The sequence below is a fragment of the Eucyclogobius newberryi genome, unplaced genomic scaffold, assembly GCF_026437365.1.
Source record: "Eucyclogobius newberryi isolate DKJ021-1_F unplaced genomic scaffold, fEucNew1.0.hap1 SCAF_42, whole genome shotgun sequence".
Classification (NCBI taxonomy): Eukaryota; Metazoa; Chordata; class Actinopteri; order Gobiiformes; family Gobiidae; genus Eucyclogobius; species Eucyclogobius newberryi.
This window is the reverse complement of record NW_027316079.1, coordinates 19,980-47,500: the sequence shown is the minus strand read 5'-3', so window position 1 is coordinate 47,500 and position 27,521 is coordinate 19,980. Positions and strand designations below refer to the sequence as shown.

Genomic DNA, 27,521 nt, shown 5'->3' with positions numbered 1-27,521 from the left:
AGCTCCTGGACCCACACGGGACGTTTAAGCTCCTGGACCCACACAAGACGTTTAAGCTCCTGGACCCACACGGGACGTTTAAGCTCCTGGACCCACACGAGACGTTTAAGCTCCTGGACCCACACGAGACGTTTAAGCTCCTGGACCCACACAAGACGTTTAAGCTCCTGGACCCACACGAGACGTTTAAGCTCCTGGACCCACACAAGACGTTTAAGCTCCTGGACCCACACGAGACGTTTAAGCTCCTGGACCCACACAAGACGTTTAAGCTCCTGGACCCACACAAGACGTTTAAGCTCCTGGACCCACATGAGACGTTTAAGCTCCTGGACCCACACAAGACGTTTAAGCTCCTGGACCCACACAAGACGTTTAAGCTCCTGGACCCACACGAGACGTTTAAGCTCCTGGACCCACACAAGACGTTTAAGCTCCTGGACCCACATGAGACGTTTAAGCTCCTGGACCCACACAAGACGTTTAAGCTCCTGGACCCACACGAGACGTTTAAGCTCCTGGACCGACACAAGACGTTACAGCTCCTAGACTGACAAAAGACGTTAAAGCTACTGGACCGACACGAGACGTTTCAGCTCTCACCGATGAGCTGGATGACGTTGCGGTGGCTGAAGTCCTTCATGTTGGCGGCTTCTCTCAGACACTGCTCCACGTCACATGACGTCGTGACGTCGTCTGAAAATGTGAAAAACACGAGTGAAAAAAAAACACGAGTGAAAAAAAAACACGAGTGAAGCTGGAGCAGAAACACTGACTTTTTAACACTTTGACGGCGACTTTCTGAACACGATCTGCAGTTTTCAGCTCAGCTTCTCTCACAGACCCGAACTCTCCTGCACAACACAAAACACAGAGGGATTATTGCACGTCCAGAGGGATTATTGCACGTCCAGAGGGATTATTGCACGTCCAGAGGGATTATTGCACGTCCGGACACTTCTTTTTCTTTATCACCTTTTCCAAGGACGTGTCCCAGACTCAACTGTCGCTTCGGGATCAACACGTCCTGAAGTTTGTTCTTCAGCTCCGCACTCACGCCCAAACTGTCCACTAGAGGGAGACAAAAGCACAAACACAGAGTAAACTGTCCACTAGAGGGAGACAAAAGCACAAACACAGAGTAAACTGTCCACTAGAGGGAGACAAAAGCACAAACACAGAGTAAGGAAGGGCAAATAATGTGATTTATGCTATTTTGATGTGTTTGTGGTGCAGTACTCACAGTCGACCTCCGGAGGCTCTGTTCTGCTGAAGGATCGAGCGGCACTGAAGGAAACTAACGAGTCTGAGGCCACGCCCTTAAAACTGAGGAAGTAAAACTAATTTATTGTAATGACACAAGGGGGCGCTCTTCCTCTCACACACACAGGGGGCGCTCTTCCTCTCACACACACAGGGGGCGCTCTTCCTCTCACACACACAGGGGGCGCTCTTCCTCTCACACACACAGGGGGCGCTCTTCCTCTCACACACAGGGGGCGCTCTTCCTCTCACACACACACAGGGGGCGCTCTTCCTCTCACACACACAGGGGGCGCTCTTCCTCTCACACACACAGGGGGCGCTCTTCCTCTCACACACAGGGGGCGCTCTTCCTCTCACACACAGGGGGCGCTCTTCCTCTCACACACACAGGGGGCGCTCTTCCTCTCACACACACAGGGGGCGCTCTTCCTCTCACACACAGGGGGCGCTCTTCCTCTCACACACAGGGGGCGCTCTTCCTCACACACACACAGGGGGCGCTCTTCCTCTCTCACACAGGGGGCGCTCTTCCTCTCTCACACAGGGGGCGCTCTTCCTCACACACACACAGGGGGCGCTCTTCCTCTCACACACACAGGGGGCGCTCTTCCTCACACACACACAGGGGGCGCTCTTCCTCTCACACACACAGGGGGCGCTCTTCCTCTCACACCTAAAATGAGAGTCTTTTCTGCGTCTTTGAGCTCCAAACGCCAACATCAGACCCAAGACAGAGGCCCCGAGGAGCCCGAGCAGGATCCCAGGCCACAGGTGCCTCCTGGGGGCCAACAAGGGAACTGCAACAGAGAGAGGGAGGTGGTTTAATCCCGGTCCAGTCGTGGTCCAGTCGTGGTCCAGTCGTGGTCCAGTCGTGGTCCAGTCGTGGTCCAGTCGTGGTTCAGACCTGGTTCAGGCAGGATCAGGACCGGTCTGCTCCAGGGGCCACATCCCACAGAAGTACAGGCCGAGACCTGGACCGAGGCGTTCAGGAACCGAGTGGGACCCGAGAGTATCGCCCAGGACTCTTTAAACAAGAGCGGCTCCTGGAGACAAAGACGTCAGATGCCCTCCCCGTGGGTCAGATGCCCTCCCTGTGGATGCCCTCCCTGTGGGTCAGATGCCCTCCCTGTGGGTCAGATGCCCTACCTGAGTCTCAGAGCCCAGACTCCACTGGACTTTATAAGCCTGTAGTTTCCCCTGAAGCTCCGCCTCCTCCAGCCCCGCCCACTGAAGGATCAGCTGACTGTCCGACAGGTCAAAGGTCAGGTTCTTCGGAGCCACCATCGGGACTGGAACAAGAAGACCTGGTTCAGACCTGGTTCAGACCTGGTTTAGACCTGGTTTAGACCTGGTTCAGACCTGGTTTAATCCTGGTTTAGACCTGGTTTAGACCTGGTTTAGACCTGGTTCAGACCTGGTTTAGACCTGGTTTAGACCTGGTTCAGACCTGGTTCAGACCTGGTTCAGACCTGGTTCAGACCTGGTTTAGACCTGGTTTAGACCTGGTTCAGACCTGGTTTAGTCCTGGTTTAGACCTGGTTTAGTCCTGGTTTAGACCTGGTTCAGACCTGGTTTAGACCTGGTTTAGACCTGGTTCAGACCTGGTTTAGTCCTGGTTTAGACCTGGTTTAGACCTGGTTCAGACCTGGTTCAGACCTGGTTCAGACCTGGTTTAGTCCTGGTTTAGACCTGGTTTAGACCTGGTTTGGACCTGGTTTAGACCTGGTTCAGACCTGGTTCAGACCTGGTTTAGACCTGGTTTAGTCCTGGTTTAGACCTGGTTTAGACCTGGTTTAGACCTGGTTCAGACCTGGTTTAGACCTGGTTTAGTCCTGGTTTAGACCTGGTTTAGACCTGGTTTAGACCTGGTTTAGACCTGGTTTAGTTCTGGTTTAGACCTGGTTTAGTTCTGGTTTAGACCTGGTTTAGACCTGGTTTAGACCTGGTTTAGTTCTGGTTTAGACCTGGTTTAGACCTGGTTTAGACCTGGTTTAGACCTGGTTCAGACCTGGTTTAGACCTGGTTCAGACCTGGTTTAGTTCTGGTTTAGACCTGGTTTAGACCTGGTTTAGACCTGGTTTAGTTCTGGTTTAGACCTGGTTTAGACCTGGTTCAGACCTGGTTTAGACCTGGTTCAGACCTGGTTTAGTTCTGGTTTAGACCTGGTTTAGACCTGGTTTAGACCTGGTTTAGACCTGGTTCAGACCTGGTTCAGACCTGGTTTAGACCTGGTTCAGACCTGGTTTAGACCTGGTTCAGACCTGGTTCAGACCTGGTTCAGACCTGGTTCAGACCTGGTTTAGTTCTGGTTTAGACCTGGTTTAGTTCTGGTTCAGACCTGGTTCAGACCTGGTTTAGACCTGGTTCAGACCTGGTTCAGACCTGGTTTAGTTCTGGTTCAGACCTGGTTCAGACCTGGTTCAGACCTGGTTTAGACCTGGTTCAGACCTGGTTTAGACCTGGTTTAGTTCTGGTTTAGACCTGGTTCAGACCTGGTTCAGACCTGGTTTAGTTCTGGTTTAGACCTGGTTTAGACCTGGTTTAGACCTGGTTTAGACCTGGTTTAGACCTGGTTCAGACCTGGTTTAGACCTGGTTTAGTTCTGGTTCAGACCTGGTTCAGACCTGGTTCAGACCTGGTTCAGACCTGGTTTAGACCTGGTTCAGACCTGGTTTAGACCTGGTTCAGACCTGGTTCAGACCTGGTTCAGACCTGGTTTAGTTCTGGTTTAGACCTGGTTTAGACCTGGTTTAGACCTGGTTTAGACCTGGTTTAGACCTGGTTCAGACCTGGTTCAGACCTGGTTTAGACCTGGTTCAGACCTGGTTCAGACCTGGTTTAGTCCTGGTTCAGACCTGGTTCAGACCTGGTTTAGTTCTGGTTTAGACCTGGTTTAGACCTGGTTTAGTTCTGGTTCAGACCTGGTTCAGACCTGGTTCAGACCTGGTTTAGTTCTGGTTTAGACCTGGTTTAGACCTGGTTTAGACCTGGTTTAGACCTGGTTCAGACCTGGTTTAGACCTGGTTTAGTTCTGGTTCAGACCTGGTTCAGACCTGGTTCAGACCTGGTTCAGACCTGGTTCAGACCTGGTTCAGACCTGGTTCAGACCTGGTTTAGTTCTGGTTCAGACCTGGTTCAGACCTGGTTCAGACCTGGTTCAGACCTGGTTCAGACCTGGTTTAGACCTGGTTCAGACCTGGTTCAGACCTGGTTTAGACCTGGTTCAGACCTGGTTTAGACCTGGTTCAGACCTGGTTCAGACCTGGTTTAGTTCTGGTTTAGACCTGGTTTAGACCTGGTTTAGTTCTGGTTCAGACCTGGTTTAGTTCTGGTTTAGACCTGGTTTAGACCTGGTTTAGACCTGGTTCAGACCTGGTTCAGACCTGGTTCAGACCTGGTTTAGTTCTGGTTTAGACCTGGTTTAGACCTGGTTTAGACCTGGTTTAGACCTGGTTCAGACCTGGTTCAGACCTGGTTCAGACCTGGTTTAGTCCTGGTTTAGACCTGGTTTAGACCTGGTTTGGACCTGGTTTAGACCTGGTTCAGACCTGGTTCAGACCTGGTTTAGACCTGGTTTAGTCCTGGTTTAGACCTGGTTTAGACCTGGTTTAGACCTGGTTCAGACCTGGTTTAGACCTGGTTTAGTCCTGGTTTAGACCTGGTTTAGACCTGGTTTAGACCTGGTTTAGACCTGGTTTAGTTCTGGTTTAGACCTGGTTTAGTTCTGGTTTAGACCTGGTTTAGACCTGGTTTAGACCTGGTTTAGTTCTGGTTTAGACCTGGTTTAGACCTGGTTTAGACCTGGTTTAGACCTGGTTCAGACCTGGTTTAGACCTGGTTCAGACCTGGTTTAGTTCTGGTTTAGACCTGGTTTAGACCTGGTTTAGACCTGGTTTAGTTCTGGTTTAGACCTGGTTTAGACCTGGTTCAGACCTGGTTTAGACCTGGTTCAGACCTGGTTTAGTTCTGGTTTAGACCTGGTTTAGACCTGGTTTAGACCTGGTTTAGACCTGGTTCAGACCTGGTTCAGACCTGGTTTAGACCTGGTTCAGACCTGGTTTAGACCTGGTTCAGACCTGGTTCAGACCTGGTTCAGACCTGGTTCAGACCTGGTTTAGTTCTGGTTTAGACCTGGTTTAGTTCTGGTTCAGACCTGGTTCAGACCTGGTTTAGACCTGGTTCAGACCTGGTTCAGACCTGGTTTAGTTCTGGTTCAGACCTGGTTCAGACCTGGTTCAGACCTGGTTTAGACCTGGTTCAGACCTGGTTTAGACCTGGTTTAGTTCTGGTTTAGACCTGGTTCAGACCTGGTTCAGACCTGGTTTAGTTCTGGTTTAGACCTGGTTTAGACCTGGTTTAGACCTGGTTTAGACCTGGTTTAGACCTGGTTTAGTTCTGGTTCAGACCTGGTTCAGACCTGGTTCAGACCTGGTTCAGACCTGGTTTAGACCTGGTTCAGACCTGGTTTAGACCTGGTTCAGACCTGGTTCAGACCTGGTTCAGACCTGGTTCAGACCTGGTTCAGACCTGGTTTAGACCTGGTTCAGACCTGGTTCAGACCTGGTTTAGTTCTGGTTTAGACCTGGTTTAGACCTGGTTTAGACCTGGTTTAGACCTGGTTTAGACCTGGTTCAGACCTGGTTCAGACCTGGTTTAGACCTGGTTCAGACCTGGTTCAGACCTGGTTTAGTCCTGGTTCAGACCTGGTTCAGACCTGGTTTAGTTCTGGTTTAGACCTGGTTTAGACCTGGTTTAGTTCTGGTTCAGACCTGGTTCAGACCTGGTTCAGACCTGGTTTAGTTCTGGTTTAGACCTGGTTTAGACCTGGTTTAGACCTGGTTTAGACCTGGTTCAGACCTGGTTTAGACCTGGTTTAGTTCTGGTTCAGACCTGGTTCAGACCTGGTTCAGACCTGGTTCAGACCTGGTTCAGACCTGGTTCAGACCTGGTTCAGACCTGGTTTAGTTCTGGTTCAGACCTGGTTCAGACCTGGTTCAGACCTGGTTCAGACCTGGTTCAGACCTGGTTTAGACCTGGTTCAGACCTGGTTCAGACCTGGTTTAGACCTGGTTCAGACCTGGTTTAGACCTGGTTCAGACCTGGTTCAGACCTGGTTTAGTTCTGGTTTAGACCTGGTTTAGACCTGGTTTAGTTCTGGTTCAGACCTGGTTTAGTTCTGGTTTAGACCTGGTTTAGACCTGGTTTAGACCTGGTTCAGACCTGGTTCAGACCTGGTTCAGACCTGGTTTAGTTCTGGTTTAGACCTGGTTTAGACCTGGTTTAGACCTGGTTTAGACCTGGTTCAGACCTGGTTTAGACCTGGTTTAGTTCTGGTTCAGACCTGGTTTAGTTCTGGTTCAGACCTGGTTCAGACCTGGTTTAGTTCTGGTTCAGACCTGGTTTAGACCTGGTTTAGACCTGGTTTAGACCTGGTTCAGACCTGGTTTAGACCTGGTTTAGACCTGGTTCAGACCTGGTTTAGACCTGGTTTAGACCTGGTTTAGACCTGGTTTAGACCTGGTTCAGACCTGGTTCAGACCTGGTTTAGTTCTGGTTCAGACCTGGTTCAGACCTGGTTCAGACCTGGTTCAGACCTGGTTCAGACCTGGTTTAGACCTGGTTCAGACCTGGTTCAGACCTGGTTCAGACCTGGTTCAGACCTGGTTCAGACCTGGTTTAGACCTGGTTCAGACCTGGTTCAGACCTGGTTCAGACCTGGTTCAGACCTGGTTCAGACCTGGTTTAGTTCTGGTTCAGACCTGGTTCAGACCTGGTTCAGACCTGGTTCAGACCTGGTTTAGACCTGGTTTAGACCTGGTTCAGACCTGGTTCAGACCTGGTTCAGACCTGGTTCAGACCTGGTTTAGACCTGGTTCAGACCTGGTTCAGACCTGGTTTAGTTCTGGTTCAGACCTGGTTCAGACCTGGTTCAGACCTGGTTTAGTTCTGGTTTAGACCTGGTTTAGACCTGGTTTAGACCTGGTTTAGACCTGGTTTAGACCTGGTTCAGACCTGGTTTAGACCTGGTTTAGTTCTGGTTCAGACCTGGTTCAGACCTGGTTCAGACCTGGTTCAGACCTGGTTTAGACCTGGTTCAGACCTGGTTCAGACCTGGTTTAGTTCTGGTTCAGACCTGGTTTAGACCTGGTTTAGACCTGGTTTAGACCTGGTTTAGACCTGGTTCAGACCTGGTTTAGACCTGGTTTAGTTCTGGTTCAGACCTGGTTCAGACCTGGTTCAGACCTGGTTCAGACCTGGTTTAGACCTGGTTCAGACCTGGTTTAGTTCTGGTTTAGACCTGGTTTAGACCTGGTTCAGACCTGGTTCAGACCTGGTTTAGACCTGGTTCAGACCTGGTTCAGACCTGGTTTAGTTCTGGTTCAGACCTGGTTCAGACCTGGTTCAGACCTGGTTCAGACCTGGTTCAGACCTGGTTTAGACGTGGTTTAGACCTGGTTCAGACCTGGTTTAGACCTGGTTTAGTTCTGGTTTAGACCTGGTTCAGACCTGGTTCAGACCTGGTTTAGACCTGGTTCAGACCTGGTTCAGACCTGGTTTAGTTCTGGTTTAGACCTGGTTTAGACCTGGTTCAGACCTGGTTTAGACCTGGTTCAGACCTGGTTCAGACCTGGTTTAGACCTGGTTTAGACCTGGTTTAGACCTGGTTTAGTTCTGGTTTAGACCTGGTTTAGTTCTGGTTTAGACCTGGTTTAGACCTGGTTTAGACCTGGTTTAGTTCTGGTTTAGACCTGGTTTAGACCTGGTTTAGACCTGGTTTAGACCTGGTTCAGACCTGGTTTAGACCTGGTTCAGACCTGGTTTAGTTCTGGTTTAGACCTGGTTTAGACCTGGTTTAGACCTGGTTTAGTTCTGGTTTAGACCTGGTTTAGACCTGGTTCAGACCTGGTTTAGACCTGGTTCAGACCTGGTTTAGTTCTGGTTTAGACCTGGTTTAGACCTGGTTTAGACCTGGTTTAGACCTGGTTCAGACCTGGTTCAGACCTGGTTTAGACCTGGTTCAGACCTGGTTCAGACCTGGTTTAGTTCTGGTTCAGACCTGGTTCAGACCTGGTTCAGACCTGGTTCAGACCTGGTTCAGACCTGGTTTAGACCTGGTTCAGACCTGGTTCAGACCTGGTTTAGACCTGGTTCAGACCTGGTTTAGACCTGGTTCAGACCTGGTTCAGACCTGGTTTAGTTCTGGTTTAGACCTGGTTTAGACCTGGTTTAGTTCTGGTTCAGACCTGGTTTAGTTCTGGTTTAGACCTGGTTTAGACCTGGTTTAGACCTGGTTCAGACCTGGTTCAGACCTGGTTCAGACCTGGTTTAGTTCTGGTTTAGACCTGGTTTAGACCTGGTTTAGACCTGGTTTAGACCTGGTTCAGACCTGGTTTAGACCTGGTTTAGTTCTGGTTCAGACCTGGTTTAGTTCTGGTTCAGACCTGGTTCAGACCTGGTTTAGTTCTGGTTCAGACCTGGTTTAGACCTGGTTTAGACCTGGTTTAGACCTGGTTCAGACCTGGTTTAGACCTGGTTTAGACCTGGTTCAGACCTGGTTTAGACCTGGTTTAGACCTGGTTTAGACCTGGTTTAGACCTGGTTCAGACCTGGTTCAGACCTGGTTTAGTTCTGGTTCAGACCTGGTTCAGACCTGGTTCAGACCTGGTTCAGACCTGGTTCAGACCTGGTTTAGACCTGGTTCAGACCTGGTTCAGACCTGGTTCAGACCTGGTTCAGACCTGGTTCAGACCTGGTTTAGACCTGGTTCAGACCTGGTTCAGACCTGGTTCAGACCTGGTTCAGACCTGGTTCAGACCTGGTTTAGTTCTGGTTCAGACCTGGTTCAGACCTGGTTCAGACCTGGTTCAGACCTGGTTTAGACCTGGTTTAGACCTGGTTCAGACCTGGTTCAGACCTGGTTCAGACCTGGTTCAGACCTGGTTTAGACCTGGTTCAGACCTGGTTCAGACCTGGTTTAGTTCTGGTTCAGACCTGGTTCAGACCTGGTTCAGACCTGGTTTAGTTCTGGTTTAGACCTGGTTTAGACCTGGTTTAGACCTGGTTTAGACCTGGTTTAGACCTGGTTCAGACCTGGTTTAGACCTGGTTTAGTTCTGGTTCAGACCTGGTTCAGACCTGGTTCAGACCTGGTTCAGACCTGGTTTAGACCTGGTTCAGACCTGGTTCAGACCTGGTTTAGTTCTGGTTCAGACCTGAGTTCAGACCTGGTTCAGACCTGGTTCAGACCTGGTTCAGACCTGGTTTAGACCTGGTTCAGACCTGGTTTAGTTCTGGTTTAGACCTGGTTTAGACCTGGTTCAGACCTGGTTCAGACCTGGTTTAGACCTGGTTCAGACCTGGTTCAGACCTGGTTTAGTTCTGGTTCAGACCTGGTTCAGACCTGGTTCAGACCTGGTTCAGACCTGGTTCAGACCTGGTTTAGACGTGGTTTAGACCTGGTTCAGACCTGGTTTAGACCTGGTTTAGTTCTGGTTTAGACCTGGTTCAGACCTGGTTCAGACCTGGTTTAGACCTGGTTCAGACCTGGTTCAGACCTGGTTTAGTTCTGGTTTAGACCTGGTTTAGACCTGGTTCAGACCTGGTTTAGACCTGGTTCAGACCTGGTTCAGACCTGGTTTAGTTCTGGTTCAGACCTGGTTCAGACCTGGTTCAGACCTGGTTTAGACCTGGTTTAGACCTGGTTTAGTTCTGGTTCAGACCTGGTTCAGACCTGGTTCAGACCTGGTTCAGACCTGGTTCAGACCTGGTTTAGTTCTGGTTTAGACCTGGTTTAGACCTGGTTTAGACCTGGTTTAGACCTGGTTCAGACCTGGTTCAGACCTGGTTCAGACCTGGTTTAGTCCTGGTTTAGTTCTGGTTTAGACCTGGTTCAGACCTGGTTCAGACCTGGTTTAGACCTGGTTCAGACCTGGTTCAGACCTGGTTTAGTTCTGGTTCAGACCTGGTTCAGACCTGGTTTAGACCTGGTTTAGACCTGGTTTAGACCTGGTTCAGACCTGGTTTAGACCTGGTTTAGTTCTGGTTCAGACCTGGTTCAGACCTGGTTCAGACCTGGTTCAGACCTGGTTTAGACCTGGTTCAGACCTGGTTCAGACCTGGTTTAGACCTGGTTCAGACCTGGTTCAGACCTGGTTCAGACCTGGTTTAGACCTGGTTTAGACCTGGTTCAGACCTGGTTCAGACCTGGTTCAGACCTGGTTCAGACCTGGTTCAGACCTGGTTTAGACCTGGTTCAGACCTGGTTCAGACCTGGTTCAGACCTGGTTTAGACCTGGTTCAGACCTGGTTCAGACCTGACTCTGCAGTGGTGAAGTTGATCCATGCAGAAGGTGGAGATGATCCCAGTTGGTTCCTGCAGGAGACTCTGAGGCTGAAGTCTGAGTAGGACCTGAGTCCAGAGACCGAGACTCTGTGAGGAGGGACCTGGACCTGGACCTGGACCTGGACCTGGACCTGGACCTGAGGGCCCAACACCTGAAGGGGGCGACAGAGAGAGCAGAGTATTATTTGTGCTGCGGTGGTGGAGCAGGTGGTGCTCGTGTGGTCACCTGGACGGAGCAGGTGGTCAGCGGAGAGAAGCCGCTGAAGCCCGGGCTCCACGACACCGTCACGTTGTTCTCCTCCAGGTTCTCCACCTTCAGATCCTCAGGAGCCGACGGAAAAACTGAAAAAGAGAAAAGAAGATGAAGAAGAAGAAGAAGATGAAGATGAAGAAGAAGAAGAAGAAGAAGAAGAAGAAGAAGAAGAAGAAGAAGAAGAAGAAGACTGGACGTGAAGAGAGAGTTTAAGTTGGAGTAAAGAAAAGAGGAGGTTTTAAACAGAAGATTGTGATTCGCCAGTAGAGCTCATAGTCCCGCCCACATCCAACGTTGCCATGGTTCCAGTGTGTGTGGCGCCCCCTGCAGTCTCACCTCTGACCTGCAGTGTGTGTGGCGCCCCCTGCAGTCTCACCTCTGACCTGCAGTGTGTGTGGCGCCCCCTGCAGTCTCACCTCTGACCTGCAGTGTGTGTGGCGCCCCCTGCAGTCTCACCTCTGACCTGCAGTGTGTGTGGCGCCCCCTGCAGTCTCACCTCTGACCTGCAGTGTGTGTGGCGCCCCCTGCAGTCTCACCTTTGACCTGCAGTGTGTGTGGCGCCCCCTGCAGTCTCACCTCTGACCTGCAGTGTGTGTGGCGCCCCCTGCAGTCTCACCTTTGACCTGCAGTGTGTGTGGCGCCCCCTGCAGTCTCACCTCTGACCTGCAGTGTGTGTGGCGCCCCCTGCAGTCTCACCTCTGACCTGCAGTGTGTGTGGCGCCCCCTGCAGTCTCACCTTTGACCTGCAGCGTTGCCGTCCTGGAAACAGAAACGCCTCGAGTGTTTTTGGCTTCACAGTAAAACTTGTCGCTGTCGTTCGCTCCTGAAACATTGAAATTAATACATTTATTTAAAGATTAAACCGTTTTTAAAATGTAACAGGACATTTGTTTTGCTCATAAATACAAACAAATTAATAAATAGTTTGTGACTTAAAATCACTCATTTAGTTCAATGTTACTGCATTTGTGTTGAGAAAGGGTCAAAGGTCAAAGTATCACATTAAAGACCTTAAGTTCAAGTATTAAAGTCTTTAAAGAGGAGGAGCCACAGCTCAGAGGACAAGAGGAGGAGCCACAGCTCAGAGGACAAGAGGAGGAGCCACAGCTCAGAGGACAAGAGGAGGAGCCACAGCTCAGAGGACAAGAGGAGGAGCCACAGCTCAGAGGACAAGAGGAGGAGTTACTCAGAGGACAAGAGGAGGAGCCACAGCTCAGAGGACAAGAGGAGGAGCCACAGCTCAGAGGACAAGAGGAGGAGCCACAGCTCAGAGGACAAGAGGAGGAGCCACAGCTCAGAGGACAAGAGGAGGAGCCACAGCTCAGAGGACAAGAGGAGGAGCCACAGCTCAGAGGACAAGAGGAGGAGCCACAGCTCAGAGGACAAGAGGAGGAGTTACTCAGAGGACAAGAGGAGGAGTTACTCAGAGGACAAGAGGAGGAGCCACAGCTCAGAGGACAAGAGGAGGAGCCACAGCTCAGAGGACAAGAGGAGGAGCCACAGCTCAGAGGACAAGAGGAGGAGCCACAGCTCAGAGGACAAGAGGAGGAGCCACAGCTCAGAGGACAAGAGGAGGGGTTACTCAGAGGACAAGAGGAGGAGCCACAGCTCAGAGGACAAGAGGAGGAGCCACAGCTCAGAGGACAAGAGGAGGAGCCACAGCTCAGAGGACAAGAGGAGGAGCCACAGCTCAGAGGACAAGAGGAGGAGCCACAGCTCAGAGGACAAGAGGAGGAGTTACTCAGAGGACAAGAGGAGGAGTTACTCAGAGGAGTTCCTCGTCCTGATTCTCAGATTGAAAATGACTCTTGGATGAAGTCGAAATTTTTTATTTTTTCAACAACAAAAGTCCAGATGAAACTGACTCGTTCTCTATCATATAGAGCTAATGTCATCATATAGAGCTAATGTCATCATATAGAGCTAATGTCTACCATATAGAGCTAATGTCTACCATATAGAGCTAATGTCATCATATAGAGCTAATGTCTACCATATAGAGCTAATGTCTATCATATAGAGCTAATGTCTATCATATAGAGCTAATGTCATCATATAGAGCTAATGTCTATCATATAGAGCTAATGTCTACCATATAGAGCTAATGTCTATCATATAGAGCTAATGTCATCATATAGAGCTAATGTCTATCATATAGAGCTAATGTCATCATATAGAGCTAATGTCTACCATATAGAGCTAATGTCATCATATAGAGCTAATGTCATCATATAGAGCTAATGTCTACCATATAGAGCTAATGTCATCATATAGAGCTAATGTCTATCATATAGAGCTAATGTCATCATATAGAGCTAATGTCTATCATATAGAGCTAATGTCATCATATAGAGCTAATGTCATCATATAGAGCTAATGTCTATCATATAGAGCTAATGTCATCATATAGAGCCAATGTCTATCATATAGAGCTAATGTCATCATATAGAGCTAATGTCTATCATATAGAGCTAATGTCTATCATATAGAGCTAATGTCATCATATAGAGCTAATGTCTACCATATAGAGCTAATGTCTACCATATAGAGCTAATGTCATCATATAGAGCTAATGTCTACCATATAGAGCTAATGTCATCATATAGAGCTAATGTCATCATATAGAGCCAATGTCATCATATAGAGCTAATGTCTATCATATAGAGCCAATGTCATCATATAGCGCTAATGTCATCATAAAGAGCTAATGTCCATCGTATAGAGCTAATATCATATAGAGCCAATGTCATCATATAGAGCTAATGTCTATCATATAGAGCCAATGTCATCATATAGCGCTAATGTCATCATATAGAGCCAATGTCATCATAGAGCTAATGTCATCATATAGAGCCAATGTCATCATATAGAGCTAATGTCATCATATAGAGCTAATGTCATCATATAAAGCTAATGTCTATCATATAGAGCTAATGTCATCATATAGAGCTAATGTCATCATATAGAGCTAATGTCCATCGTATAGAGCTAATGTCATCATATAGAGCTAATCTCTATCATATAGAGCTAATGTCATCATATAGAGCTAATGTCTATCATATAGAGCTAATGTCATCATATAAAGCTAATGTCTATCATATAGAGCTAATGTCATCATATAGAGCTAATGTCATCATATAGAGCTAATCTCTATCATATAGAGCTAATGTCATCATATAGAGCTAATGTCTATCATATAGAGCTAATGTCTATCATATAGAGCTAATCTCTATCATATAGAGCTAATCTTAGAGCTTTCACAGTAACAGTGTCATAAAAACTCATCTTGTATTTTACTTTATTATTTCTCTTGAACAGGAAAGTTTAAAATCACATTTGGACCAAAGGTTTAGGGTCTTTCCATGTCATAAAGTCGGTTCTAAAGCTCTGGAACTTGACCTGAGACGTGCAGTGTGGACGGTGACGCCTCGGCTCCGCCCACCTGCTCTCCTCCCACCCACCACAGCACCTCCACCGGGTCAGGGGGCCCCACTGCAGCACACGACAGGTTAAAGGCCTCACCAGGAACCACCGCCAGGTCCTGAGGTTCTGCCGTGAAGTGAGGGACCCCTGAGAGAACAAGAGTTTAAGAACCACAGTGAGGCCCTGAGGGCCCTGAGGCCCTGAAGGACTTGAAGGACCTGAGGCCCCTGAGGTCCACACACAGACCTTCCACAGTGATCCAGGCCGTCTCGGAGGAGAACGTCTGTCCCTCTGACTCCACCTCACACCAGTATCTGCCTCCGTCCTGCTGCTGCACCGAGCGAACACTGAAGACCAACAAGACCCGGTTTAGTCCTGGTTCTGGTTCCAGTTCCGGTTCCGGTTCCGGTTCCAGTTCCAGTTCTAGTTCTAGTTCTAGTTCTAGTTCTAGTTCTGGTCCCGGTCCCAGTCCAGTACCTGTAGAAGGTCTCCCAGTGCAGTTCTCCGAGACTGAGGAACATCTGGTCCGTGGAGTAGATCCTGGTCTGGTCTTTTCTCCAGACGATGTCCGGTTCTGACAAACCCTGGACGGCACAACCCAAACGGACCGCGTTCCCCTGAGAGACGGTCAAGTTCTGCGGCTGACGAGAGAACCACACGCCTAGAACCCAGAGGGAGGGTCAGAACCCAGAGGGAGGGTCAGAACACAGAGGGAGGGTCAGAACACAGAGGGAGGGTCAGAACACAGAGGGAGGGTCAGAACACAGAGGAGAGAGGGTCAGTTTATTGCGAGGTAAAGGTCAGGAGACTCAGTGTGGACCCGTACTGTGTGTAGTACTTGTACACAGTGCTTTTCTCACAGTATTTGCAGTACACACAGTGTTTGAAGTACACACAGCTGTGTTTATGAGGGACACATGAGGGACACATGAGGGACACATGAGGGACACATGAGGGACACATGAGGGACACTGATGTCAAAGTCACTGACACAGAAGATAAGATAAGATATTCCTTTATTGTCCCACATGGGGAAATTTCATTGTTGCAACGCAGTAGATCCAGCAGAACAGATCATTTATAGGAAGTGTGAAAAACACTTTCAGTAGAAGATCTCCTATAAATAAATAAAAACTCCCATAGACAAATAAATAAATACATAAATACCATGTCATGTGATCATGACAGAATTGCACATGGTTAGGTCAGTATTGTGAGTGTTCAGGACCAACAGTGTTTGTTATAAAGTCTGACAGCAGCAGAAGGAAAGACCTGTGAAACCTTTCCTTCACACAGCGAGGGTGGATCAGTCTCTCACTGAAGCTGCTCTCCAGAGAGGAGAGAGTGTCCTGCAGGGGACAGAGTGTCCCGCAGGGGACAGAGTGTCCTGCAGGGGACAGAGTGTCCTGCAGGGGGTGACACTCATGGTCCAGCATAGATGTGAATCTAGCCAGGACCCTCCTGTCCCCCACCTCCTGCACCGAGTCCAGAGCACAGCCCAGGACGGAGCTGGACTTCTTGATGACTCTGTCCAGCCTCTTCCTCTCCCTCTCTGTGATGCTGCTGCTCCAGCAGGCCACACCTACAGGAGCTGATGCCACCACAGAGTCATAGAAGGTCTTCAGGAGTGGCCCTGTCACTCCAAAAGACCTGAGTCTGCTCAGTCTGTGTTATGAGTCCAGTTTGTGGTTCAGATGAACACCAGGTCCTTGTATGAGTCACTCTCTCAATGTCCCGTCCCTGGATGTTCTCTGGTGAGGGGGCAGTGGAGTGGCGTCTGCGGAAATCCACCACCATCTCCTTGGTCTTCCCCGCGTTGATGAGGAGGTGGTTCCACAAAGTCCTGCTCCAGTCCTCTGTCCTCTGTCCTCTGTCCTCCACATTGTCGTCTGTGATGAGTCCGATGATGGCAGAGTGGTCAGAGAACTTCTGCAGGACACAGCTGTCCATGTCTGAGGTCTGCAGTGTAGAGGGTGAAGAGAAAGGGCGCGAGGACGGTGCCCTGGGGCCCACACACTGCAGGTCCCTCACACTGCAGGTCCCTCACACTGCAGGTCCCTCACACTGCAGGTCCCTCACACTGCAGGTCCCTCACACTGCAGGCCCCTCACACTGCAGGTCCCCCACACTGCAGGTCCCTCACACTGCAGGTCCCTCACACTGCAGGTCCCTCACACTGCAGGTCCCTCACACTGCAGGTCCCTCACACTGCAGGTCCCTCACACTGCAGGTCCCTCACACTGCAGGTCCCCCACACTGCAGGTCCCTCACACTGCAGGTCCCTCACACTGCAGGTCCCTCACACTGCAGGTCCCCCACACTGCAGGTCCCTCACACTGCAGGTCCCTCACACTGCAGGTCCCTCACACTGCAGGTCCCTCACACTGCAGGTCCCCCACACTGCAGGTCCCCCACACTGCAGGTCCTCCACACTGCAGGTCCCTCACACTGCAGGTCCCTCACACTGCAGGTCCCTCACACTGCAGGTACAAGTGTCAGACACACAGTCCCGTGCTCTCACAAACTGGGGTCGGTCTGTGAGGTAGTCCAGGATCCACTCTGCAGGTCATACTCCACACCAGCCGTCTCCAGCTTGTCCCTCAGGAGCTGACGGCGTCCTCCACTCCGATGCCAGGACATATACAAACTGCAGCGGGTCCATGGCTGAGCTCACGGTGGAGCGGAGGTGGTCCAGGACCAGCTCCAGTGTCTTCATCAGGACGTGAGAGACACCGGCCTGAAGCTGTTGAAGTCTTTGGGGCGCGGTGTCTTGGGCACAGGTAACAGACAGGAGGTCTTCAGACCTGTGGTACCAGACAGGAGGTCTTCAGACCTCTGGTACCAGACAGGAGGTCTTCAGACCTGTGGTACCACCCTCAGCTTCAGGCTCATGTTGAAGACATGCTCCATAAGTCCACACAGTTCATCTGCAGGACTTAAGGAGCCTGGGGCTGATGCCTCAGGTCCTGCTCCTTCCTCACTTTAATCCTCTTCAGCTCTCTCCTCACCTGTGCTGCTGTGACAGTCAGTGGATGGCAGGGGGACTGTGTGCTGGGGGGACGGGTGAGTCCAGGGGGACTGTGTGCTGGGGGGACGGGTGAGTCCAGGGGGACTGTGTGCTGGGGGGACAGGTGAGTCCAGGGGGACTGTGTGCTGGGGGGACGGGTGAGTCCAGGGGGACTGTGTGCTGGGGGGACGGGTGAGTCCAGGGGGACTGTGTGCTGGGGGGACAGGTGAGTCCAGGGGGACTGTGTGCTGGGGGGACGGGTGAGTCCAGGGGGACTGTGTGCTGGGGGGACAGGTGAGTCCAGGGGGACTGTGTGCTGGGGGGACGGGTGAGTCCAGGGGGACTGTGTGCTGGGGGGACAGGTGAGTCCAGGGGGACTGTATGCTGGGGGGACGGGTGAGTCCAGGGGGACTGTGTGCTGGGGGGACGGGTGAGTCCAGGGGGACTGTGTGCTGGGGGGACAGGTGAGTCCAGGGGGACTGTGTGCTGGGGGGACGGGTGAGTCCAGGGGGACTGTGTGCTGGGGGGACAGGTGAGTCCAGGGGGACTGTATGCTGGGGGGACGGGTGAGTCCAGGGGGACTGTGTGCTGGGGGGACGGGTGAGTCCAGGCGAAGTGGGGAGCTGATGGTCCGGGACAGAGAAGTGAAGAGGAACAGATGCAGGGCATTGTACTGCTGTGGAAGAGGGAGCGTGCAGCTGTGCAGGGGGAGGGGTCTGTGCAGGGGGAGGGGTCTGTGCAGGGGGAGGGGTCTGTGCAGGGGGAGGGGTCTGTGCAGGGGGAGGGTTCTGTGCAGGGGGAGGGGACGAGGGGTCTGTGCAGGGGGAGGGGTCTGTGCAGGGGGAGGGGTCTGTGCAGGGGGAGGGGTCTGTGCAGGGGGAGGGGTCTGTGCAGGGGGAGGGGCGGGTGACCGATCAAATCTCAAGAAGTGAGCATTTAAATCCAGCCTTAAAACAAGTTGAATTAAAGCGATTCCAGTGCTTGTTCCTCTTTTATATAAACGTGTACCGCGGCACGCCGTACGTCAGCGGCGGCCGGAGGGCGCTGGGGGGCCGGGGGCTAGCTCAGAGTTAGCTCACATCACGACGAAAAACACTCAATATTCCAGCCGAAAAAAGTCAAAAACAGTTGAATTAAAAACAACTTCAGAGCGTGTCCCTATCGTACAGTAAAATAGAAAAAAATATTTACAAAATATAGAAGATAAAGCACAATAAGTGTGAGAAAAGAGCGGAGCGTTTACACCGGGCTGCCAGCTGAACCGGCGCCTTTGGGACGATGTTGGTCAGAAGTTCAGATTCATGGAATAAAAAGATTTGGTCAGAACTTTAGAGGCTCAGGTCTGGAAACGATAGAAGACATGGAGGACATGGGGGACATGGGGGACAGGGAGGACATGGGGGACATGGAGGACAGGGAGGACATGGGGGACATGGAGGACAGGGAGGACATGGGGGACATGTAGGACAGTTACAAGAACCTGGGAGTCTCGCAGGCAAATGGCAGCCTCAAATCAGCTACGGCCAAAGACACGAGCGAGACAAGTCCTGAAGCAGCTCGATGGCGAGTCTCGGGTAAAACCTGAACTTTCACCTCGGCAAGAGCCAAAGTCTGTTCCTTTTCTTCATTTGGATGCCCCGCCTCCAGGATCGCTCACAAAGATATTCAATTATAGTAGTTATAGAAAAGGACAAGAGAAATGGCCCCAGAGGCTGACCTTTTGACCCTTTTGGGGCCAGGCCGGGGCTAAGACTAAAGACTAAAGAAATGACGTACATCACAAGAGGGGCGTGTCCTCACAAGAGGGGCGTGTCCTCACAAGAGGGACGTGTCCTCACATATCAGAGGTCAAGATGTGTGACCGCCGCCGAACCCCTGAGGTTCCATTGAACCCAGGTTAAGAACCACTGAGCTACGCCCTGCCAGTGACCCGATGCCCAGTGACCCGATGCCCAGTGACCCGATGCCCAGTGACCCGATGCCCAGTGACCCGATGCCCAGTGACCCGATACCCAGTGACCCGATGCCCAGTGACCCGATGCCCAGTGACCCGATACCCAGTGACCCGATGCCCAGTGACCCGATGCCCAGTGACCCGATGCCCAGTGACCCGATGCCCAGTGACCCGATACCCAGTGACCCGATACCCAGTGACCCGATACCCAGTGACCCGATACCCTGTGACCCGATACCCTGTGATCCGATACCCTGTGATCCGATACCCTGTGGTCCGATACCCTGTGGTCCGATACCCTGTGATCCGATACCCTGCAGGAATAATGAGGAGGCCAAAGGAGGAGATACAGACCACAGATGTTAAGACATGAAAGCTCCTGAACATGGAGGGTTCCACCCCAAATCCAGCACCTGAGACTGGACACTAGCACCCTGAGACTGGACACTAGCACCCTGAGACTGGACACTAGCACCCTGGTCAGAATACAGACTGGAGACTAGCCGTAAGGAAGGAGGCGGGGCTAGTGAGTTTGAGAGCCACTATCCAGGACAAAACGTTCAAGATCCATAAGAACATCAAGGACAAGGCTCCTACAGAGGACGTGCTCAGAGAATGTCTCAGACAATGAGGAAGGATGATGAGGACACGCCCCTACATGGGAGGACACGCCCCTACATGGGAGGACACGCCCCTACATGGGAGGACACGCCCCTACATGGGAGGACACGCCCCTACATGGGAGGACACGCTCCTACATGGGAGGACACGCCCCTACATTGGAGGACACGCCCCTACATGGGAGGACACGCTCCTACATGGGAGGACACGCCCTACATGGGAGGACACGCCGCTACATGGGAGGACACGCCGCTACATGGGAGGACACGCCCCTACATGGGAGGACACGCTCCTACATGGGAGGACACGCCCCTACATGGGAGGACACGCCCCTACATGGGAGGACACGCTCCTACATGGGAGGACACGCCCCTACATGGGAGGACACGCCCCTACATGGGAGGACACGCTCCTACATGGGAGGACACGCCCCTACATGAGAGGACACGCCCCTACATGGGAGGACACGCTCCTACATGGGAGGACACGCCCCTACATGGGAGGACACGCTCCTACATGGGAGGACACGCCCCTACATGGGAGGACACGCTCCTACATGGGAGGACACGCCCCTACATGGGAGGACACGCCCCTACATGGGAGGACACGCTCCTACATGGGAGGACACGCTCCTACATGGGAGGACACGCTCCTACATGGGAGGACACGCCCCTACATGGGAGGACACGCCGCTACATGGGAGGACACGCCCCTACATGGGAGGACACGCTCCTACATGGGAGGACACGCTCCTACATGGGAGGACACGCCCCTACATTGGAGGACACGCCCCTACATGGGAGGACACGCCCCTACATGGGATGGAAACATCCAGAAAAAGGAACACGAGAAACTAGAGAAATAGAGCTGGAGAAGGTCTGGAGCGTGAAGGTATCAGTGGTGCCCGTAGTGACCGGAGCACTTGGGGCAGTGACCCCCAAACTGTTATGATCAGGCTTTTAGTGTTTGTGATGAACCTGCAGGAGGAGGCTGGGAGGGCATCTGAGCACAATCAATAAAGCAGAAACATGAGCCACAGCAGCAGAGCATCATGGGAAAACTGCCCACAAATAGATTCAATTAGATCCATATGGATCTGAAGAGGCACGACGTCATCCTCCAGCCTCGGCCAATCACAGGCCTCCCTGAGTGTGATGTCACCGCCTCACTTCCCGATGACGTCATCACTTTGATCTGAAATGTGCCATTTTACGCTTTCATCATGTTTCCGCTTTAGTCCCGCTTTAGTCCCGCTTTAGTCCCGCTTTAGTCCCGCTTTAGTCCCGCTTTAGTCCCGCTTTAGACCCGCTTTAGTCCCGCTTTAGTCCCGCTTTAGTCCCGCTTTAGTCCCGCTTTAGACCTGCTTTAGTCCCGCTTTAGTCCCGCTTTAGTCCCGCTTTAGTCCCGCTTTAGTCCCGCTTTAGTCCCGCTTGGCTCATGAACAGTGCTTCTCTGTGACCGACTTAAATCCAGGGCTTTTGTTGGAGCTTCACATTCCTTCAGCCAAAACACACGAGTGATTTTTAAAAATAAAGAGTTATTATAACCAAGACATGAAACAAGGTCATGACCTTTATGACATGTTTATCAAGGTCATGCTTAGAATGTACTAATTTATATATATATATATATATATATATATATATATATATATATATATATATATATATATATATATATATATATACTCCTCCTTGAACCGACACCTTAACGTGGTGGAGGGGTTTGAGCGCCCGAATGATCCCAGGAGCCATGTTGTCGGGGGCTTTAAGCCCCTGGTCGGGTCTCCAGAGGCAAACAGGTCCTAAGTGACGGGTCAAAGATCGGTTCAGAAGCCTCTTATGATGACAACAAGAACAAGGCCGTTTACGTCGCCCGGATCGGTGTCACCGGGGCCCCATCCTGGAGCCAGGCCTGGGATGGGTGCTCGATGGCGAGCGCCTGGTGGCCGGGTCTTACCCCACGGGGCCCGGCTGGGCACAGCCACCACCCACAGGAGGATCCATAAGGGGCCGGTGCAGAGAGATCTGGGCGGCAGTCGACGGCAGGGGCCTCGGCGACCAGATCGCCAGACACAGAGACTAACTCTGGGGACATGGAACGTCACCTCGCTGGGGGGAGGAGCCTGAGCTTGTGCTGGAGGTTGAGCGATACCGACTCGATATAGTCGGCCTCACCTCCAGCACAGTTTGGGCCCTGGAACCATCTCCTCCAGAGACTGGACGCTCCACTTCTCTGGTGTTGCCCGCGGGGAGAGGCGGGGCTGGTGTGGGCGGGGCTGGTGTGGGCGGGGCTGGTGTGGACTTATAGCCCCTCAGCTCAGCCGCCACCCCCGTGAAGGAGAGGGTCGCGTCCCTCCGCCTTCGGATGGGGGACAGGTCTCTCACTGTTGTGGCGGCCTACGGGCCGAACAGCAGTGCAGAATACCCGGCCTTCTTAGAGTCCTTGGGAGGAGAACTGGACAGTGCACCGACCGGGGACTCCGTTGTTCTACTGGGGGACTTCAACGCCCACGTGGACGATGACAGTGACACCTGGAGAGGGGTGATCGGGAAGAACGGCTTCCCCGATCTGAACCCGAGCGGTGTTCAGTTATTGGACTTCTGTGCCACGGATTGTCCATAACGAACACCATGTTCAAGCACAAGGTCCATCAGTGCACATGGCACCAGGACACAGGTCAGAGGTCAATGATCGACTTTGTTGTTGTGTCATCTGACCTCTGACCTCCGGCCGCGTGTCTTGGACACTCGGGTGAAGGGAGGGGCGGAGCTGTCAACCGATCACCACCTGGTGGTGAGTTGGATCCTCTGGTGGAGGAGGAAGCCGGACAGACTTAGCAGACCCAAGTGCATTGTGGGGGTCTGTGGGGAACATCTTGTGGAGCCCTCTGTCAGTAGGGTATGCAACTCACACCTTCAGGAGAGCTCCTCCCATGTCCCGGGGGAGGTTGGGGACATTGAGTCCGAGTGGACCATGTTCTCCACCTCCATTGTTGATGCGGCTGCTCAGAGCTGTGGTCACAAGGTCTCCGGTGCCTGTCGTGGCGGCAACCCCCGAACCCGGTGGTGGACACCGGAAGTAAGGGTCAGACTGAAGAAGAAGGTCTATCAGGCCACTCTGACCTGTAGGTCATCAGCAGGTATCGGCAGGCCAGGCAAGCCGCGGCTCGTGCTGTCGCAGAGGCAAAAACCTGGGCCTGGGAGGAGTTCGGGGAGGCCATGGAGGAGGACTATCGGTCGGCCCCAACGAAATTCTGGCAAACCGTCCGGCGCCTCAGGAAGGGGAAGCAGTGCCTCACCAACACCGTTTACGGTGCGGGTAGAGGCCTGCTGACCTCGACTGGGGATGTCGTCGGACGGTGGAAGGAATACTTTGAGGATCTCCTTAATCCCTCAATCACGTCTTCCGAACAGAGGAAGTCGAGACCGGGGACTCAGGGGCTGGCTCATCCATCACCCAAGCTGAAGTCACTGAGGTTGTTCGCAAACTCCTCGGTGGCTCTGGGGGGTGGATGAGATCTCTGGATGTTGTAGGACTGTCTTGGTTGACACGTCTCTACAACATCGTGTGGTGGTCGGGGACCGTGCCTCTGGACTGGCAGACCGGGGTGGTGGTCCCTCTTTTCAAGAAGGGGGACCGGAGAGTGTGTGCCAACTACAGAGGGATCACACTCCTCAGCCTCCCATAAGGTCTATTCCAAGGTACTGGAGAGGAGAATCCGACCGATAGAACCTTAGATTCAGGAGGAGCAGAGTGGTTTTCGTCCCGGTCGTGGAACACTGGACCAGCTCTATACCCTCCATCGGGTGCTCGAGGGTTCATGGGAGTTTGCCCAACCAGTCCACATGTGCTTTGTGGATCTGGAGAAGGCTTTCGACCGTGTCCCTCGGGGTGTCCTTTGGGGGCTGTTCCGGGAGTACGGGGTCTGGGGCCCTTTGCTCAGGGCTGTCCGGTCCCTGTATGACCGGAGCAGGAGCTGTGTTCGCATTGCCGGCAGTAAGTCAGACCTGTTCCCAGTGCATGTTGGACTCTTCAGGGCTGCGCTTTGTCACCGGTTCTGTTCATAGTTTTTATGGACAGAATCTCTAGGCGCAGTCAGGGGTCGGAGGGTGCGGTCAGGGGTCGGAGGGTGCGGTCAGGGGTCGGAGGGTGCGGTCAGGGGTCGGAGGGTGCGGTCAGGGGTCGGAGGGTGCGGTCAGGGGCCTGAGAGTGTCCGGTTTGGGGACCACAGGATCTCATCTCTGCTGTTTGCAGACGATGTTGTCCTGATGGCTCCATCAAACCCGGACCTGCAGCTGCACTGGGACGGTTTGAGCCGAGTGTGAAGCGTCTGGGATGAGAATCAGCTCCAAATCAGAGGTCATGGTTCTCAACTGGAAAAAGGTGTCTTGCCCTCTTCAGGTGGGTGGGGGGTCTTTGCCCCAAGTGGAGGAGTTCAAGTATCTCAGGATCTTGTTCACGAGTGAGTGAAGGATGGAGCGTGAGATCGACAGTTGGATCGGTGCAGCGGCTGCAGTGATGCAGTCGCTGCACCGACTGTTGTGGTGAAGAAGGAGCTGAGTCCAAAGACAAAGCTCTGGATTTACCGCTCACTCTACGTTCTGACCTCACCTATGGTCATGAGCTTTGGGTAGTGACCGAAAGAACAAGATCGCAGATACAAGCGGTCGAAATGAGTTTCCTTCGCCAGGTGGCTGGGCGCTCCCTTAGAGATAAGGTGAGGAGCTCGGCCACACGGGGGGAGCTCGGAGTAGAGCCGCTGCTCCTTCTGGGCCCCTCCCTCGGGAGATGTTCCGGGCATGTCCCACCGGGAAGAGGCCCCGGGGAAGACCCAGGACACGCTGGAGGGACTATGTCTCTCGGCTGGCCTGGGAACGCCTCGGGATCCCCCCGGAGGAGTTGGAGGAAGTGTCTGGGGAGAGGGAAGTCTGGGAGTCCCTGCTCAGACTGCTGCCCCCGCGACCCGGCCCCGGATAAAGCGGCAAAAAATGGATGGTATATATATAATAAATATATATATATATATATTTATTATATATATATATATATATATATATATATATATTTAAACTAAACTTTATTAAACATAATTAAGTTTAAACTCACCAGAATCACGAGCCTTTTGAGCTCATTCTTCACACTTTATTTCCTCAGAAACTGGTATAAAGTGTATAAAGTGTATAAAGTGTATAAACTGGTATAAAGTGTATAAAGTGTATAAACTGGTATAAAGTGTATAAAGTGTATAAACTGGTATAAAGTGTATAAAGTGTATAAACTGGTATAAAGTGTATAAAGTGTATAAAGTGTATAAACTGGTATAAAGTGTATAAAGTGTATAAACTGGTATAAAGTGTATAAAGTGTATAAACTGGTATAAAGTGTATAAACTGGTATAAAGTGTATAAACTGGTATAAAGTGTATAAAGTGTATAAACTGGTATAAAGTGTATAAAGTGTATAAACTGGTATAAAGTGTATAAAGTGTATAAACTGGTATAAAGTGTATAAACTGGTATAAAGTGTATAAAGTGTATAAACTGGTATAAAGTGTATAAACTGGTATAAAGTGTATAAAGTGTATAAACTGGTATAAAGTGTATAAAGTGTATAAACTGGTATAAAGTGTATAAAGTGTATAAACTGGTATAAAGTGTATAAAGTGTATAAACTGGTATAAAGTGTATAAACTGGTATAAAGTGTATAAAGTGTATAAACTGGTATAAAGTGTATAAACTGGTATAAAGTGTATAAAGTGTATAAACTGGTATAAAGTGTATAAACTGGTATAAAGTGTATAAACTGGTATAAACTCACCAGAAGCTTGTGCAGAGTTTAATTCGAGCAGAAAAGGCAGAAAAATCCAAAAAAACAGCGACATTTTGGCTCAGATCCAGGCGAGAGTTCATCCCGAGAAAGTCCGAGCTCCAGCGCCTGAGTCCCGGGTACAAGCCCGGGTACAAGTCACAGACCCGGGGCCATGACGGCGGTGCATGCTGGTCCCGGAGCCTCGGAGCGGAGCCGGGGAAAGGGTCTGTCCCAGGACTGTCCTCGCGGCTGAGACAAGTGTCCGCTGTGAGGACTACAGGGAGCGGCCGGGAAAACTACAAACTCACACCGGAAACCACCGCAGACACACCGGAAACACTCGGGCCAGAGGGAGGCGCCGCAGAGAGAGTTGTTTATTTGGAACATATTTGTCTCCAGAATCATGAGTAAAATGCATCACATTAAATATGAATATTAAGACTTCATCTGCAGCAGTTTAAAGTTTGATAACAATGAAATGTTTTTGATTGTTTCATAAATACAAAGAGAACAGGAGGAGGGACCAGGCACAGCCCTGTCTGACCCCTCTGTCCAGAGGGGGCTGTCCATGTTGGACCATCGTAAAGAGCCTCTCAATATATATATATTTCATATATATATAAACTCCTCCCCCTCTGTGGGTGGTCTCTATTCCTCCCCCTTTCAAGCTCGAGTCCTCTCCCAGAGGCCCCTGGGAGCTTGAGGGTTCTGATGCTTTTTCGTGGATCTGCTCAAGTCATTCCTCGAGTTTGGGGGTCATTCCTCCAGTCACTGCCCTAAGTGCTCCGGTCACTACGGGCACCACCGATACCTTCAGGCTCCAGACCTTCTCCAGCTCCTCTTGCACCTGCAGTTATGTGTGGGATGGTCTCAGGGCCCGTTGCACAGCCTACACCTAGTGTCCAGTCTCAGGGTGCTAGTGTCCAGTCTTAAGGTGCTTGTGTCCAGTCTCAGGGTGCTAGTGTCCAGTCTTAAGGTGCTTGTGTCCAGTCTCAGGGTGCTAGTGTCCAGTCTCAGGGTGCTAGTGTCCAGTCTCAGGGTGCCAGTGTCCAGTCTCAGGGTGCTAGTGTCCAGTCTTAAGGTGCTAGTGTCCAGTCTCAGGGTGCCAGTGTCCAGTCTCAGGGTGCTAGTGTCCAGTCTCAGGGTGCTAGTGTCCAGTCTCAGGGTGCTAGTGTACAGTCTCAGGGTGCTAGTGTCCAGTCTCAGGGTGCTAGTGTCCAGTCTCAGGGTGCTAGTGTCCAGTCTCAGGGTGCTAGTGTCCAGTCTCAGGGTGCTAGTGTCCAGTCTCAGGTGCTGGATTTGGGGTGGAACCCTCCATGTTCAGGAGCTTTCATGTCTTAACATCTGTGGTCTGTATCTCCTCCTTTGGCCTCCTCATTATTCCTGCAGGGTATCGGATCACAGGGTATCGGGTCACAGGGTATCGGATCACAGGGTATCGGATCACAGGGTATCGGATCACAGGGTATCGGGTAACAGGGTATCGGATCACAGGGTATCGGATCACTGGGTATCGGGTCACTGGGTATCGGGTCACTGGGTATCGGATCACTGGGTATCGGATCACTGGGTATCTGATCACGGGGTATCGGGTCACTGGGTATCAGGTCACGGGGTATCGGGTCACGGGGTATTGTGTCACTGGGTATCGGGTCACTGGGTATCAGGACTAAACCAGGTCTAAACCAGGAATAAACCAGGACTAAACCAGGTCTAAACCAGGAATAAACCAGGAATAAACCAGGAATAAACCAGGAATAAACCAGGACTAAACCAGGATTAAACCAGGTCTAAACCAGGACAAAACAGGGACTAAACCAGGTCTAAACCAGGTCTAAACCAG

At 51.5% G+C, this 27,521-nt stretch overlaps 1 protein-coding gene across 2 annotated transcripts in view; it reads right to left on the bottom strand.

Annotated features, from left to right (window-relative positions):
• The window catches only part of tyro3 (TYRO3 protein tyrosine kinase), a 40,093-nt gene extending 14,257 nt beyond the window's left edge, over window positions 1–25,836 (bottom strand). Inside the window, exons 1-14 of one of the 2 annotated variants that reach the window (XM_072464264.1) lie at window positions 25,688–25,836; window positions 14,762–14,945; window positions 14,531–14,631; window positions 14,261–14,431; window positions 11,598–11,684; window positions 10,835–10,950; window positions 10,580–10,760; window positions 2,413–2,555; window positions 2,171–2,309; window positions 1,940–2,063; window positions 1,244–1,326; window positions 976–1,071; window positions 777–854; window positions 604–696 (exon numbers count right to left, since the gene is read on the bottom strand). In XM_072464264.1, coding sequence (XP_072320365.1) covers window positions 604–696; window positions 777–854; window positions 976–1,071; window positions 1,244–1,326; window positions 1,940–2,063; window positions 2,171–2,309; window positions 2,413–2,555; window positions 10,580–10,760; window positions 10,835–10,950; window positions 11,598–11,684; window positions 14,261–14,431; window positions 14,531–14,631; window positions 14,762–14,945; window positions 25,688–25,751 — 1,660 coding nt within the window. In that variant the 5' untranslated portion in view covers window positions 25,752–25,836. The remainder of the gene's footprint in view (window positions 1–603; window positions 697–776; window positions 855–975; window positions 1,072–1,243; window positions 1,327–1,939; window positions 2,064–2,170; window positions 2,310–2,412; window positions 2,556–10,579; window positions 10,761–10,834; window positions 10,951–11,597; window positions 11,685–14,260; window positions 14,432–14,530; window positions 14,632–14,761; window positions 14,946–25,687) is intronic. The other variant, XM_072464265.1, reaches the window with a different exon arrangement.
• Window positions 25,837–27,521: the final 1,685 nt, after the last annotated feature.